The 17,720-nt window shown below is 39.5% G+C and overlaps 1 protein-coding gene across 1 annotated transcript in view; it reads left to right on the forward strand.

The window, feature by feature from the left end:
- LOC143781992 (collagen alpha-6(VI) chain-like) overlaps positions 1 to 17,720 on the forward strand; it is a 217,247-nt gene that overhangs the window by 68,443 nt on the left and 131,084 nt on the right. The window contains exons 14-23 of the mRNA XM_077269013.1: positions 2,194 to 2,247; positions 2,344 to 2,415; positions 2,953 to 2,979; positions 3,169 to 3,213; positions 3,348 to 3,401; positions 6,128 to 6,190; positions 7,830 to 7,895; positions 8,701 to 8,754; positions 9,194 to 9,229; positions 12,384 to 12,446. Coding sequence (XP_077125128.1) covers positions 2,194 to 2,247; positions 2,344 to 2,415; positions 2,953 to 2,979; positions 3,169 to 3,213; positions 3,348 to 3,401; positions 6,128 to 6,190; positions 7,830 to 7,895; positions 8,701 to 8,754; positions 9,194 to 9,229; positions 12,384 to 12,446 — 534 coding nt within the window. The remainder of the gene's footprint in view (positions 1 to 2,193; positions 2,248 to 2,343; positions 2,416 to 2,952; positions 2,980 to 3,168; positions 3,214 to 3,347; positions 3,402 to 6,127; positions 6,191 to 7,829; positions 7,896 to 8,700; positions 8,755 to 9,193; positions 9,230 to 12,383; positions 12,447 to 17,720) is intronic.

A 17,720-nucleotide genomic window follows, 5' to 3' on the forward strand; every position in this document is an offset into this window, starting at 1 on the left:
CTTGGGAACTTTTCTTTCTAATAAATTGGTGAACAAGGGACAGTCTCTTGTTTCTATTTATCTCTGTTCATGTCTTTCAGGTTTCCATTTGTGGACTTTGTCGCATTCCCTGGACTACGTCGAACCTGCATGGGTGTTGTTTTTTTTAAATAAATAAATTGGTGAACCAGGGAAAAAGTCTGGGAGTGTTTTTTAAAATAAAATATTTTTGTGTGTGTTTTTTTCTTTTTGCTTACTGGATTAATAATGGGGGTGTTTGATAGACACCTCTCCATTAATAACACCAGGGCTTTATGTCAGCTGTGTTTTTGGACAATTCACAGCTCACATCAACCCAAACTACTTTTATCATCATTGCCAACACACCAGTGCAATTAAGGCTACTTTCACACTAGCGTCGGGCTCGGCCCGTCGCAGTGCGTCGGGCCGAGGTTACCGACGCTAGCGCTCTCTGCGCCGCACAACGGGGGCAGCGGATGCATTTTTCCAGCGCATCCGCTGCCCCATTGTGAGGTGCGGGGAGGTGGGGGCGGAGTTCCGGCCGCACATGCGTGGTCGGAAAAAGCGGACCGTCGGCAGCAAAAAATGTTACATGTCTCACGACGGTTGCGACGTGTGTCAATGCATCGCAAATGCGTCGCTAATGTTAGTCAATGCAGAAAAAACGCATCCTGCAAGCACTTTTGCAGGATGCGTTTTTTTGCCAAAACGACGCATTGCGACGTATTGAAAAAAACGCTAGTGTGAAAGTAGCCTAAGAAGAGCCGAGGCGAAGCTCCAGAATTGGGGCATCTAACTTGATGTGGCACTTCTGAGGTGGCTTGAGGCTGATATTTTTAGGGAATTTCCCAGCCTGATAACATCAGCAAGCAGCTGTCTGTTTTACCTTTGCTGGTTTTTTAGTTATTTATTTAAGGTTACACAAGTTTAAATACCCTTTAGTGCCACATGAAAGGCGCTAAAGGGTGAAAGTTTATTTTATATAGGGGGATTGTGGCATTATATATTCCCTGTCTATCTTTCTATATATCTATATTATATCTATTTATTATATATCTATGATATTTCTTATATATTTATATAATCTAACTATCTATATGTTTATATAAGATGCTCTATTATTTATGACAACTAGATTTATTTTACATTGAGTATTATAGCATGTAAAAGATTACGTTAAAAATGCGTTGCATATACCGTACATGTAATACACATGTTATACGGATGCAAGGAGAAAAAAACCTTACAGTCGCATAGCACTCAAATGAAATACGGATGCAAGACAAGAAAAAAAACACAATCGCATAGCACTCGCATGACATATGGAATGACATATGCATGACACTCACCTATGATTCACCAACTTTTATGGCTGAGAATATAAGCAATTTTATATATTCAGATGTGAGCGAACCCTAGGGCTAAAGTCACACTTTCAGTATTTGGTCAGTATTTCACATCAGTATTTGTAAGCTTAAACCAGTAATGGACGAAAAATGCAGAAGCTGTGACGTGTTTCTATTATGCCTTTTCTCTAAATGTTCCTCACTTGGTTTTGGCTTACAAATATTGAGGTTAAATACTGACCAAATACTAAGGGTGTGACCATAGCCTAAAGCTAAGTATCCACTATCATCTTTTAGTATGTAGCCCTATCTAGGGGAAACACATCGAGTATAGCATACTATGTGCAGTTGATATCTAATGTAACATAAAGAGTTGAGTATTGCATATTTTATGGGATATTTTGTGCCTATGATACGTGTAGCGGCTTCTGCCTATGTTAGCTTACCCACTATGGTAATTTGATTGCTCATGTTGGTGGTGTATTGTCTATACCTGTTTTATTGTTAACTGCTAATAGGGCCTAATAGGGTTAGCCTTAGGCTAGGTAGAGGAACCTTTAGGCGATTAATAGGGTGAGATTTTTCTTTTTATTCTAACTTCACCTCTTGCATCTCCTATCACTTTAGCTGACACGGTTCATACTATTACATGACTCCACTATCATTGAGTGGTCTTATTTGTTTGAGGACATTTAGTAAAAAAAATATTTTTTTATCTAAAAAATTTTTTCATTTAACTAATAAAAGTAATGTTTTATATTCAGTGTATTTTTTGTGAACCAATTTGATATACCCTTAAACGAGAAGAACTCTACAATTTATCTGATTACATTTATCATTTATCTAGGGACCAACTGGATTAAAAGGACATCCAGGCTATCCTGGAGAACAAGGAGTGGAGGTGAGTCTCTATTGTCCACGAATGAGATCGATTTTAGCCCTGAAACTACAAAATGTCCAATATGTCCTATTTTCATGGCATTAATTTTTTATTAAGGGTGATAGAGGATTGCCTGGTCTGACGGGTGCGCGTGGTGACAAAGGATGTACAGGAACCAAAGGACCCAAGGTAATATTATGATAATGAACAAATATTCCAAATAAATTACTGGAAGCTAAACATAATAATGGCATTATAAATGTGGATATGAACATTAGATTTAATGAGATTCAGTAGGAAATCTTCATCTCAAATTACGCCCCCTCAGATGTCCCAAATTTTAATTTCCATCACCGCTAAACCAAATAAGATGGGTTCAGAGAATGAAAAGCTATGTGAGCTTTTGTAATACTTATCCTTACTACATTGATGATGTGTAAAGACTGCCGGGGGTCATAGCAATCGGATTCCCCACTGTCAGTCACACCGAGAAAGTGACGGCACAATCTTTAGAATTTGCCGCCATATTTTCTAGTGGACAATTGTTATTATCTTAATAGTCCACCTTTACTATAGCTGGAGAATTTACTCGCCATTATTTATTCCACCTGGCCAATACTATGTAAAATATATTGGTAATTGTGCCTCTTGGACCATAAAAAAAAATAACTCTTTTTAATTTATACTTTTTCCCCGGTTTAACAGTGTTTTGTAATTATTTTGCAGGGAAACCAAGGACAACCAGGAGACCAGGTCTGTATTTATTTACATTTTGCCTTTTTTATTTAAAATATATATGTATTCTTTTGCCATTGACTTGTAAGCAATTAGATGTAAAAAGGAATTGGTAAGTACCACAGGCCTGCCTAATAAAATGATTCCTAGTGCCCACTCCAGCTTTAAGGAATTTTGGACGCAACAGAAATATATTTCATTTTGCAGAATGAACAAGGTGAACCTGGGCTTGATGGACTTAATGGAGAACAGGTATATTGTTTATCATACGTATTTGTGACTAATCTATCTCTATAATTCATCCAGATAGTATTCAATTTAATATTTTTTTCTATTTCTTCCTTCTGTTTCTTTTTGTTTGTTTGTTTGTTTGTTTGTTTTTAAAGGGAAGGTCTGGAATGCCAGGAATAAAGGGGGGGAAGGGTGAAAGAGGAGACCAAGTAAGATATGTATATGTATAGTTTGCTATACCACACTACACCTATGAATATGCTTGTAAGTGCACGTGTATCCAATTTATTATTCAGAATGTTATTATTATGCATGTATATTTATTTTAATACTTTTAATTAATATTTTCTATGACCTTGTTCAATAGTATTATTTAGGCTCCGGCTACACAAAAACATCTTTCAGGCAATATGAAAATTGCAATGTTCATCACATCTATCTGAAAAAACAACTTTGCCATCATAGACTGCTTTTCAGAATTGTGACTTGCTTTGAGTCCTGTTGGCGCTTTTCTCGTTTTTTACAGTCAATCCACAGAAATGTGTTTAGTTTTACAACTTTATGTTTCTCTGGCCAAGATCATCGTGTAGCTAGACTTGGACTGGTCAGCAGGGGAAGAGGTAAATCTCCCAGTGGGCTACTGTGCAGGAGTGAGCACACCACTGATTTACATGAGCAGTACTTGGCACACTACCCTTGATCCACTATGTACAGACCAAGCCAGCATTTCATCATTCATTCAACAATATACCCAGTTTATTATTATATAGAAGCATGTGTAATTTTATGAATGAGGGCAATAGCTGCATATAGCTGAACAGTGGGCCCTCAAACTTTAAGTTACTGGTGGGTCCAACATTGCAGGTAACCCAAGTCCTGGTCAGCAGAATAAGAATATGACTATTACTGTCTGATTTCTTTTCTTCCAGTGAAACCTCCAAGATATTGAATAAAATAGCAGAATACTGTAATCAAGTCTAACAGTGGAGAAGTAAAAGCAGTATATTTACACATGGCAGATATGTTCTAGAAATCTCTGCTTCTGGGTGGTTTCGGTAGCAACGGGATGGATTTCTGCTGGCCCATTCATGTGAATTGTAGAGTTGCATGCAGAAATTTTTGTAATAAATCTGTCCATGTATAAAGATATCCCAATAATGTAGGAAAAAGACTGGATTATTATTAAATGTCTAGGATAGCCAGCAGCTGCAAGTGCAATATATACATACTCCTTCAATTCAGTCACTAGTTAAATTTATATAATGTGGGATTGTGATGATGAATCACTGACATATCTGAAAAACCTACATTCATAAGAAATGTGATGTAACCAGGGACGGACTGAGATTATTCTGCTTCCACTATAGCAATAAAGATCATGAAACATTCACTTACAACTATAACCATGACACACTTGGCTAAAGGTAATAGCATTGCTGAACTTATCATTTGCACTTCTATTTTAATTAATTGTTGCAGCCCCATATTAAATATGAACTGTCCTTTCAACACACTTTGCATTAATCAATAGTACAATGAAACTTTGTAATATAACTAATCAGTGAAATCTACATCTTTCTGTTTTTGAGACTTTTTTTCTTCTCGCCACCTGAACTTGTCTTCCACTGCGGAAAAAAAAAAGCTCAAATTCATCTTGGTCACATGAGACTGCCTGCTCACTGTGGAGTCAGGTTACACAACCTGTGGAAAACGGAGAGGTGAGGAAGGTTGAGTAGAGTTAGGAAACAGGCATTTTCCTTTCCATAAATCTCCCATTTAAGGGGCACCAACAAGGTTTAGGTCAGGTTAGGAAGGAGGCAAGTCATTTTTTTTCATGTTTAAGGCCTTTACTGGCTCTAGCTATGCAGTGGAGACTTCAATGCATAAGATGGAACATTGTCCTACATAAAAACATGGTTTTTGAGACAGACTTTTTCTTGTACTGTACAACTGCTTGAAGAAAATGTCTTCTAAAAATTTGCAGAAGGTTTGGGAGTTGATTTTGAGTCCATCTTCAATATGAAAAGGTCCAACTAGCTCATTTTTAGTAATACCATCCCATAGCCACCTTGCTGTCCACCTTGCTGGCATCTGAGTTGAAGTAGAAGTCTTTGTCCGTTACTGCTACAGCCACAGGCCCATCCATCTAGTCCATCAAGCATCACTCTCATCTAAGCAGTCCATAAAACAAGTACTTCAATGTATGTGGTGGAGAATTTTCCTGTGTAAAATTCATGGTTTTCTTTAAAAAGTTAGACTATTCCCTGTACATTTGAAAAATGTATCTTCAGAAATTTCTTCGCCCAGTGCTAGCAAATCACATTACGTGTCTTGCTCAGTGGTGATCTGGTTTCAGCCTCCCTAACCATTGCTACTTCTTTGAGCACTGACCACCTTGCACTTCTGGGAACTCAGGTAGGTTGCAGCTCTGGAATATGGCTGCACTGCAGGATAATGGGTTCAGGGTCACTTCACATTGGATTCTTCTCAAATCTATGGCAGTTTATGTGCATCTTTTTTTTCCAACATGTTTTTTGCGACCTTGTTGCCTATTTGCAACAAAACTTTTGATGGTTCTGTGATCATACCCCAATATCTTATCAATTTCAGGAGTGCTGCATCCATCTGTAAGACTTTTAACAATTTTAGACTTTCAGGTTCAGTTAAATCTCATTTTTGTCCCGTATCGTCCAAGGAAAACAAGCTTCCTCATAATTCTGCACTCTTTGATAAAGGGTGTTGACATCTTTAAGCCACACTTTCCCTCATTACACAAAGTATTAGGCTGCTGCTTAGAAGAACCCATGGCTGATGTTTTTTGGCCCAAGGTTAGAGGAGACTGGGTCTTTACAAAGCTCAGAAATTTGTAGCACCTGGCCTTTCTTAACGATGTTTAGGCAAACAGTATAATTGAAATTTTATTGAATTTTCATAGGGTAAATCTGGATTAAGGGGAGCTCAAGGATATAACGGCTATGAAGGCCAAAAGGGCACTATAGTAAGTATACACATTTACAAAATCAGCAATTGTTAATTTTCATTGTGATTTTCCATTGTAACATTTCACTCCTGTAGTTCTTTTACATTCACTATACTCACATTCTTGGAATCTAACCTTCTGATCAAAGAATTTATAGAAAAAGAAAAAGTAATGTTGTAAAATAGAAAACAGTTTTATAAGATGTATAATTCACATAAATGTTATGTAGAATACTACAGACATGTAATAACTAAAGTACCAATATCATTAGTGCTTAACCCTGAGATTTTCCATTTTTGTCTTTTCACTTTTTGTTCCCCTTCTTCCCAGAGCCATAACTTTTTTTTATTTTTCCATCATAAAGGGGTTAAAAAGAACCTTGTCATACAAAAACTCTTCTGCAGTCTTAGTGGCACCAAGAATTTTTGAGGCTGTGCTTTGTCCACAAATACAATGCTTCATTTACCATATTTCTTACACTTATACCCTGGGAAGTCAGATAGGATTTGTCTTATAATCATTTGACTATACCCCTGGCAATTTAAACCACAGAAAGCTAACACTGGCCTCTGATGAAGCCACTAATGTGAAACACACGTTGGGGGTGTATGCGAGAGGAGATTCTCAACATGAGTAACACAGATTCATAGATTTATCTCAGTTACACATAGGGCATGGAATGAGAGGTTTACACATTTGGTATTTATAATGCATGGAGAACTGTATGTGGTGTAGGATCGTTTAGCACTTTTTTTGCAAGCTCTGACTTGTTGGCTCTCAGGTACCCATATTTTCTGGTTTCTCTTGGTACATAAATGTTTGTCTAACAACATTGCATGCTGTAATATATTATGTATATATAATTTATAAGGTATCTAATTTTAGATGCCATACTACTGATTCGGTTTTATTTTGCATAGTTTTTTTCTAAACACTTGGGAAACAAAGGCAGCTACTTTTTCGTGATATAAGAGGCATATATGATATTCTAAGTAAAGTATATGCTAATTGGGGCTTTTGTGGCTATAATGTTTCATATAGCAGAACAAAACTCTTCTTTGAAAACTGGTCAGTGCAGAGAAATATTGCAATATTCATGCATAAAAGGGGGTCTATGATTTGCAAGTTTGCAAACAACCAGCACAAAGTTATTGATGAATTCCGGCCACAGTGTTTGCCTTGTGATGAAGGCACAATTTTTGCTATGTTTTTCTCCATAAAGGTCTTATAAGGAATAAGGAAGAAAATATGTACAAAATGTGCAATTATAATAAGCACATGTTTAAAAAAAAGCATCTAAAAAGGAATGTAAAGAAATGCACGTGCTTTATACGTTCATTCTAAAACACAAACAAAATATGAATAAGGACTTAAGTAACACAACTCGCTGAACTTTATAACTATTAAATGGCTTGACAAATCCTAAAGTGTTTCCTGATGGGAAAAAAATAGGTTTATATTTAGTACAAAGCTATTTCTGCAAATGTTAGTGTACATATGGAAAATTACTACTGTCAAATAACGTCTTGAGTAAAATACAAATCCATACAATGGATATACCATAATATACAATGATGTGCAGAATTCATGCAAAAGACCCTATGTCATCGATGTATTTCTTAATTGAACCAATACTAATACCTCGTTTTGGTCACAGGGTGATCCTGGAACGGAAAATACAATCCCTGGACCTTTGGGTCCCAAAGGAGAAATAGGCATGGAGGTTAATATCTATTTTATAACTCATAATTTTACAATATTTTATCATTGTATTGTAGTTTTCGTTTTAGCCATCACTTGACTTGTAACATATACAGTGCAGGTGAGAAGTATTTACAAATGTCATCATTATCATATAACATTATATATATGCAGCTACATTTCCCAAGTTAGTCTAACTAATCATAGGTAGGTATTGTAATCTTCAAACAAGTAAAATATTTTTAATTTAATTGAAAAATATAAAAAAAAATGTAGCCATTAACAATTGTAGCACTCCCAACGAAACCTTACATATGGGTAATTGTCTATGTAGTGTAGTGTAAGTGCAGTAATATGCTCACCGATCGACATGTTCCCTGGTTTCCAGCGCCACTCCATTCCTTTTCTGGGTGAATATTTTGACACACGCTAGACTTACACCGGAAAAATCACAACCGGCTCACACATGGACCTTAGTGTGATCCTACAATGCTGAAATGGAAGTCATGTGATCAAGAAGAGGAGTGGAGTGATGCTGGAAACCAGGGAAGGCGCTGATCGATGAGTATAGTTCAGCACCTATACTACATATACATTTAGACTGATTTAGGCAGTAAAAAGTTTTGTTGGGAGTGCTTCTTTAACGTAAACTAATTTAGTAAGGTGGCTACAATCATTTTCCATCTTATATAGCCTAGAAGCTAATTTTACTAATAAGGATCAAAGGTCTAGAAACTTGTCCCTAGGTAATCTCCTAAACAATTACCAAGCCTATCACTAAAACAAAATATGCAGCATATAATATGTTCCATTCTATAACTTTCTAGGGTGACCCAGGACTGGAGGGAAAACCTGGACAACCTGGTGCAGTTGGTATTGATGTAAGATTTAAACAGTTTAAATACAAAAAAAATATGGGGCTCAATTCATCAACCCATTTCATTTTTCTGTTGTAAAATAAACGTTAAAGAAAATTGTGCAACTTGAATTTGTTAAAAAATTTTGTAACGTTTGATGTTTTTATGCAAGTCCTGGCCAGCCCCATTCACTTTTTGCAAAGTGTGCAGAGCTTTGGTACAACAGGGCATGCCCAATCACATCTGACAAACTCATAACTTACACCCACAAAGCTTTCAACAAAGGTATGCCAGCCCATGGCTAGTGTAATTTCTGGCTGTGGCACATAGCATTTTATCCTCTTAATATATAGCATATTATATAGCACTGTGTATTTACAATTGCTCATTATACCCTTCTACCCAGCCAATCCTTCTTACAGCCTGAAAGTAAGAAATATTACTGTCTTATTCTATATTTCAGAGTTCTCCAGGCATAAGAGGCACTTCTGGACCACGGGTATGATTCTAACTGTGTAGTGATTTAGGATCAATTGTACTTAATCAACATTAGCACTTCATTTCTCTATATTTAGTTTAAAAATATTTGATCACAATCATTTTCTTAATCAGAATTAAAGGACATGCGACACATTGCACCGCAGTTAATCAGCTGCTCCCCATCATATCAGAGAACGGACGTTCTCAGTTGCAAAGCTATTAATTTACTGTTCTGAGACTTGGTTGTATGAATTACACAGGTTACAATGAAATTCTGGTTCCAAGGTAGTAGGAGATCCAGCACACATAAATATATAATATCAATGTTTATTCCAATATTTTTAAAAACATCTTCGTCAGTGTATAGTCCAGAGAAAGATTAGGTAAAACTGAGATTCTGGTGTATACATCACACAGGATACACTGAAGCTCTGATGTATATATTACATAGGATGAACAGACTCTGCTATGCCAATCGCAAAGGATAACATTAGACTTTGCTGCTTATACGCAGGACACACTGAGACTATGCTGTATACAGGCTCGGACTGGCCCATAGGGTAACAGGGGAATCCTCCGGTGGGCCCCTGTGCAGATCTGGGCCCCCAACCCCACTATATGGGCATTATTTGGCATAATTAAATTGATTCACTCTGTACATAAAAAAGCAGCATCTCATCATTCATTAACCAAACTACCCAGTTTATTATTACATAGAGATATAGGTAAATTTGTGAACAAGGGTAGTATAATATTTATATGCAGGTGAAAAGTGGGCCCCCACACTCAGTTACTGTACTGGTGGGTCCGTAGCACCCCAGTCCGACATTGGCTGTATACATCACATAAGATTTACTGAGACTGTGTTGTACACATCACATAGGAAACACTGAGACTCTGCTGTATATGTATACATGCCATAGAATACATGGAGACTAGGATGTATACATCACACAAGATACACTGAGACTTTGGTGTATACATCACACAGCATACAATGAGACTAATGTATACAGCCCATAGGATACACTATGACTCTGCTGTATACATCAGATAGGATGCAATGAGACTCTGATATATACATCTCATAGTATACACTGAGACTCTGCTGTATACATTGCATATTAAAGACACTGAGACTCTTCAGTATATATATCACATAGGATACACTGAGACTGCTGTATACATCATATAAAAGACACTGAGACTCTGCTGTATATATCCCACATGATACAGTGAAACTCAGCTGTATACAGTTAAGTCCATATATATTTGGACAGAGACAACATTTTTCTAATTTTGGTTATAGACATTACCACAATGAATTTTAAACAAAACAAATCAGATGCAGTTGAAGGTCAGACTTTCAGCTTTCATTTGAGGGTATCCACATTAAAATTGGATGAAGGATTTAGGAATTTCAGCTCCTTAACATGTGCCACCCTGTTTTTAAAGGGACCAAAAGTAATTGGACAACTGACTCCAAGGCTATTTCATGAACAGGTGTGGGCAATCCCTTCATTATGTCATTCTCAATTAAGCAGATAAAAGGCCTGGAGTTGATTTGAGGTGTGGTGCTTGCATTTGGAAGGTTTTGCTGTGAAGTAAACATGCGGTCAAAGGAGCTCTCCATGCAGATGAAATAAGCCATCCTTAAGCTGCGAAAACAGAAAAAAAAACCATCCGAGAAATTGTTACAATATTAGGAGTGGCAACATCTACAGTTTGGTGTATCCTGAGAAAGAAAGAAAGCACTGGCGAACTATCAATGCAAAAAGACCTGGGCGCCCACGGAAGACAACAGTGGTGGATGATGGCAGAATAATCTGCATGGTGAAGAGAATCCCTTTCACAACAGCCAACCAAGTGAACAACACTCTCCAGGAGGTCGGCGTATCAATATCCAAATCTACCATAAAGAGAAGACTGCATGAAAGTAAATACAGAGGGTTCACTGCACGGTGCAAGCCACTCATAAGCATCAAGAATAAAAAGGCTAGACTGGACTTTGCTAAAAAAACATCTAAAGAAGCCAGCACAGTTCTGGAAGAACATTCTTTGAACAGATGAAACCAAGATCAACCTCTACCAGAATGATGAAAAGAGAAAAGTATGGTGAAGGCGTGGTACAGCTCATGATCCAAAGCATAGCACATCATCTGTAAAACACGGCGGAGGCAGTGTGATGGCTTGGGCATGCATGGCTGCCAGTGGCACTGGGTCACTAGTGTTTATTGATGATGTGACACAGGACAGAAGCAGCCGAATGAATTCTGAGGTATTCAGAGACATACTGTGTGCTCAAATCCAGCCAAATGCAGCCAAACTGATTGGTTGTCGTTTCATACTACAGATGGACAATGACCCAAAACATAAAGCCAAAGCAGCACATGAGTTTATTAAAGCAAAGAAGTGGAATATTCTTGAATGGCCAAGTCAGTCACCTGATCTCAACCAAATTGAGCATGCATTTCACTTGTTAAAGACTAAACTTCAGACAGAAAGGCCCACAAACAAACAGCAACTGAAAACCTCCGCAGTGAAGGCCTGGCAGAGCATCAAAAAGGAGGAAACACAGCGGCTGGTGATGTCCATGAGTTCAAGACTTCAGGCAGTCATTGCCAACAAAGGGTTTTCAACCAAGTACTAGAAATGAACATTTTATTTAAAATTATTTAATCTGTCCAATTACTTTTGGTCCCTTTAAAAACAGGGTGACACATGTTAAGGAGCTGAAACTTCTAAACCCTTCATTTAATTTTAATGTGGATACCCACAAATGAAAGCTGAAAGTCTGAGCTTCAAGTGCATCAGAATTGTTTTGTTTAAAATTCATTGTGGTAATGTCTATAACCAAAATTAGAAAAATGTTGTCTCTGTCCAAATATATATGGACTTAACTGTATATCATGTAGTATGTACAGACTCTGTTGTGTACATCACATAAGATACACAGACTATCCTATTTCCTATCTTGGTAATGGGAAAATCTGTCGTCACTGAACACAGATTTTATCCATGAATTGAGAGTGAAAGATCAGCCCATGAGGAGACAGAAGCAGATTTTCTCATGGATTATTTAGTTATGAAATAAAAATTAAATTGATGGTTAATCTGTTAGAGATGACATTTGTGTGAATAAACATGTAAATAACATTTATATTTATCTGTAGGGAATTATAGGAGATACTGGTGTTCCAGGTGCTGTGGGAGAACAAGGATTTAGGGGACCTCAGGTAAATCTATTTATGTCCGGTGGCGCTTAACAAAAATACGCTTTAAAATTATTTTGTTCATCAGGTTACTGTAAACTAAAATCTTATGAATATCATTAATGTAATTGAATATGAATGTTGGTATGCATGAAGGGAAACTTCTTGTTTCCGATTCCTAAACACTTTTACACCAGAAAACTGCCATAAAAAGCTTTGAAAATTCTCAAATTTTGCACAATGCAAGGCTCTGCAAAAATGATGTGAATTTTTTATGTTTTTACGCTGTTTTGCCAAGCTTCGACAAAAGTGGATAGGGCTGGGCAAGATGGGGTGTGACACAGTGTGGTGAGAGTGGTGTTCCAAGTGATACAAATAGTAATTCAGTCCCTGATTGGAGCAGTATTTGTGATGAGGCACAGACCACCTCACAATTTGCCTGATTAATTAATGGATCAGGCGCTTTGCACTCCAACTCAGTGATGAATTGAGGTCTTTGTCTTTTTCAGAATTCTTTTTTTGTATTTTCACTCCATCTTCATCATATCCTACAAAGTGGACAGGGCTGGGCAGAATGGAGGCGTGACGTAGCGTGGTCACCCCTGCTTGTCAAATTCATGAGGAGGAGTGGTGTTCCTTACAACAAAATATCTTACTTCAGTCCTCAACTGGAATAAGATTTGTGTTGAGGTCCCAACAGAGGAACATGGCACTTTGCTCCTTGCCTGATTTATTACAAGGCATGCATCTCTTAATGAATCAGGCATCTCCCAATCCACCCCACCCCCTCATTAAGACCACCACGAAAAAGACCAGTCTTGATGAATTTCAGCAGTTATTCTATATTGTCCAGTTGTCAATAAGTATATTTATAAGTGCCATTTTTATTGCCAAGTTAATGGAGGGATATCATCATTGGGCAACCGATTGCTGCTGGATACGTGTCAAACAAATGAATACTGGAAATGTGAACTCAGCCTTAGGCCTCATTCACGCATCCGTGTTTAAGCAAGTGCATGAAAAAATGGTACCGGTGTCATCAGTGTTGTACATCAGTTTGTCATCAGTGTGTCGATTTTTACCATCAGTGTGACATCCATGTGTCCATTTTTACCATCAGTTTGTCATCTGTGTGTCCGTTTTTACCATCCATATGTCATCAATGTGTTTCACGGATGGATAAAAAAATAAATAAATTACAAACCTCCTCCTATACTTTGCAATGTTGCACAGATACAACACATGGATGGCATTCATGTGCTCTATATTTTTCACGGACCCATAGTCCTGTATTAGCCCTTGTCATCTGTGCTTCTACAAGAAAGTGAACATGTCTCCATGAGTTTTGAATGGACGCACCATCCGAGAAAAACATGGACAAGTGAACAGCACCATAGATTATAATGGGTACATGTTGTACCCATGAACAAATGGACACAACACGTATGGAAACACAGACGTCTGTGTGAGGCCTTAGAAAAAAAAATTAAATCGCCATGCAACAAAATTTGCATGATTTTTGATGCCAAAAGGATAGATTTCCCTAAGGGTGCTTTCACATTCTTTGTCCCCGATGGGGCATATGTCTGAAATCCCCCACAAAATGGGGTCCAGACACATGCGCCGAAAAGACCAATAGACTATAATGATGACGGCAGAATGCAGGTTCTCTTTGCCGTTACCATTGCAGTCTATTGACCCATTAGTGCATGCGTCCGGACCCCATATTGCGGGAGATTTCGGACTTATGCCCCTACAGGGACACAGAACGCAATGTGGAAGCACCTTAATACCTAACTATGCTATTCAGAACAAGTTTAATTTGATTTAGCAACTGCAACAGACTGACAAAATGGAGAAAATATATTTCTGTATTGTATGTAGTAGCGTAGCTACCGGGGGGCAAAGGGGGCAGTGGCCATGGACCCAGCGCTCTGAGGAGGCCCACCCAGAGCTACGCTACTGTAACCGCATCGGCGTGCGCATCGCGCCAATACAGTTACATTCTGTGGCAGATCAGGGAGAATCGATCCGTCCATCATCGCAGGTTCAGCTGTATCAGTACATTACACTCTCTCTAACATCATCCCCTTGTCGTCGTCTGACGTCACCAATGCTGACACTGACAGCAGGCGCGATGATGTCATTACCCAGCGCCTGTTGTCTGGAGATGAGCGGGAGCTCGGAGAAGCACAGGAACCAGAAGAAAGAGAGGTGAGTATTTATTTATTTATTTATTATTTTTTAATGGGGGGGCATTATACTAGAGAGGCTGCCTATGGGGGTTTATTATACTATAGAGGCTGCCTATGGGAATGCATTATACTATAGAGGCTGCCCATGGGGGTTCATTATACTATAGAGGCTGCCTATTGGGGTTCATTATAATACAAAGGCTGCCTATGGGGGTGCATTATAATTCAGAGGCTGCCTATGGGGGTACATTAAAATATAGAGGCTGCCTATGGGGGTGCATTATAATACAGAGGCTGCCTATGGAGGTACATTATAATACAGAGGCTGCCTATGGGGGTGCATTATGCTACAGAGGCTGCCTATCGGGGTACATTATGATACAGAAGCTGCCTATGGGGGTCCATTATAATACAGGGGCTGCCTATGGAGGTTTATTATAATACAGAGGCTGCCTATGGGGGTATATTATAACACAAAGGCTGCCTATGGGGAGTGCAGTGTACTATATGGAGACCTATGGGGAGTGCATTATACTGTATGGAGACCTATGTAGAGTGCATTATACTATATGGAGACCTATGGGGAGTGCATTATACTATATGGAGACCTATGGGGAATGCATTATACAATATATAGTCTGCTTATGGGGAGTGCATTATACTATATTGAGGACTATCTGGTGTGTTATACTATATGGAGGCTATGTAGGGGGCCATCATACAGTGTGGAGATTACAATGAGGGGGCCCTCATACAGTGTTGGAGCCATTAAATAGTTTCGGGGTTATTAAGGGGTCAGTATATATACAGTGAGGGGGCATTATACGGTGTATAAGAGACCATCATACTGTGTTTGAGGGAGCTGTGCAGGGGGGAGACTCAGGACATTATTAAATGTAAAGTGGGCACATATTGTTATAGGGGAACTCAGGTTACTTTGATTGACAAAGGGACACACAGGGCATTATTACTTTTTTAGGGGACAAAGTGTGGGCACTGTTTTCTAGGGCACTTGCACACGTCACTACTATATTCTAGAGTGCAAGAAAAGTTGTCTCCAGCAATTAAGGCCATGTAGGTTGAAACATGTAGGATTCATTCATTGCACTGGGATTGTCCATATCTGCATATCTGTGCTTTTTAATAGATGATAAATAAACGTCAAGTTTTAAGAATCATTTGTCCTGTGGTCGCTGGAGACAACTTTTCTTGCACATTGGATTTCCATACCGCCAGAACCAGGGCGGCTCGGTGCGCCGATGACCAGCCAAGGAACCTAGACATAACGGGGTGAGCTGATACAGGAAAGATATATATCTTGGTACCGTGTTAGCCAGTGGATAGAAAAATATTTCGAATTGAGAGACCTCAGACTACATACCGTATTTTTCGCTTTGTAAGACGCTCCGGATTATAAGACGCACCCCAAATTTTGAGGAGAAAAATAGGGAAAACCTTTTTTTAATAAATTGGTGGGGCGTCTTATAATCCATGCATCTTATTACTTACCAGGGGTTGTGGCTGTGGTGGATCAGGGTCCCAGGGTCGTTGCTGGAGGCAGGAGTGGAGCATTGCTGCAGGCTGGGATGAGGGGGTCTGCAGGGGGCTCCTGTGCTGCAGGGGGGCTCCTGTGCTGCAGGCTGGGATGAGGGGTCTGCAGGGGAGCTCCTGTGCTGCAAGCTGGGATGAGGGGTCTGCAGGGGGCTCCTGTGCTGCAGGGCTGTCTCCAATGCTGCAGGGCTGTCTCCGGTGCTGCGGGGGGCTCTGGTGACATTTTGTGAAAGGCCAGAGCCCCCGGCAGTTCGTCCATGCGTTCCTGTATGACTGACTCCGGGAAAATGGCGGCCGGAATCTCGAGAGATGAGATCTCAGCGCTGAAATCTCATCTCCCGAGATTCCGGCGGACATTTTCCCGGAATTAGTCATACTGGAACGCATGGACGAACTGCCGGGGGGCTCTGGTCTTTCACAAAATGTCGCCAGAGCACCCCGCAGCACCGGAGCCTCCAGCATCACCCGGGGCAGCAGCAGACAACCCCGGCAGCGGCGGCAGACGACAGCAGCGGCGGGCGGTAGCGGCGGTGGACACCCCCTCATCCCAGCCTGTAATGGTAAGCGGTATATCCGCTTTGTTAGACGCACCCACATTTCCCCCCCAAAATTTGGGGGAAATAAAGTGCATCTTACAAAGCGTAAAATACGGTAAATGTGCATAAATATGTGATTCTTCAGAATTTCTTTTAGTCTTTGCCTGATGAAGAGACCTGTGTAGTCTCGAAAGTTTGCAATTTGTTACGATCTTTTCAGTTAGCCATAGACCCCCTAAGGAACTTATCTAGATGAGTGTTGAGCACTTTTAGCCCCCAATTGTTTCACTAAAGATTAGAATGTAGAGCCGTGAAAATTAAAAAATTATTTTTTCTTTCCACAAAATGATCTTTTAGCCCGCAATTTTTATTGCCAATGGTAACAGGAGAAATTGGACTGCTAAAGTTGTTGTCCAATTTCTCCTGAGTATGCTGATACCCCATATGTGGGGGAACCACTGTTTGTGCGCATGGCAGACCTCGAAAGGGAAGAAGCGCGGTTTGGAATGCAGACTTGGATTGGTCTGCAGGCGTCACATTGCATTTGCAGAGCCCCTGACGTACCTAAACAGTAGAAACCCCCCACAAGTGTTCCCATATTGGAAACTAGACCCCCAAGGAACTAGGATCTAGATGTGTTGTGAGAACTTTGAACCCCCAAGTGTTTCGCTAAAGTTTATAACGCAGAGCTGTGAAAATAAAAATAAAATTTTTCCTCGAAAATGATATTTTAGCCCCCAAATTTTTATTTTCCCAAGTGTAACAGGACAAATTGGACCCCAAAATTTGTTGTCCAATTTGTCCTGAGTACGCTGATACCCCACATGTGGGGGTAACCACTGTTTGGGCGCACGACAGAGCTCGGAAGGGAAGGAGCGCCGTTTGGAATGCAGACTTAGATGGATTGGTCTGCAGGCATCATGTTGCATTTGCAGAGCCCCTGATGTACCTAAACAGTAGAAACCCCCCACAAGTGACCCCATATTGGAAACTAGACCCCCCAAGGAACTAGGATC

Source organism: Ranitomeya variabilis, chromosome 6 (assembly GCF_051348905.1).
Source record: "Ranitomeya variabilis isolate aRanVar5 chromosome 6, aRanVar5.hap1, whole genome shotgun sequence".
Taxonomy (NCBI): Eukaryota; Metazoa; Chordata; class Amphibia; order Anura; family Dendrobatidae; genus Ranitomeya; species Ranitomeya variabilis.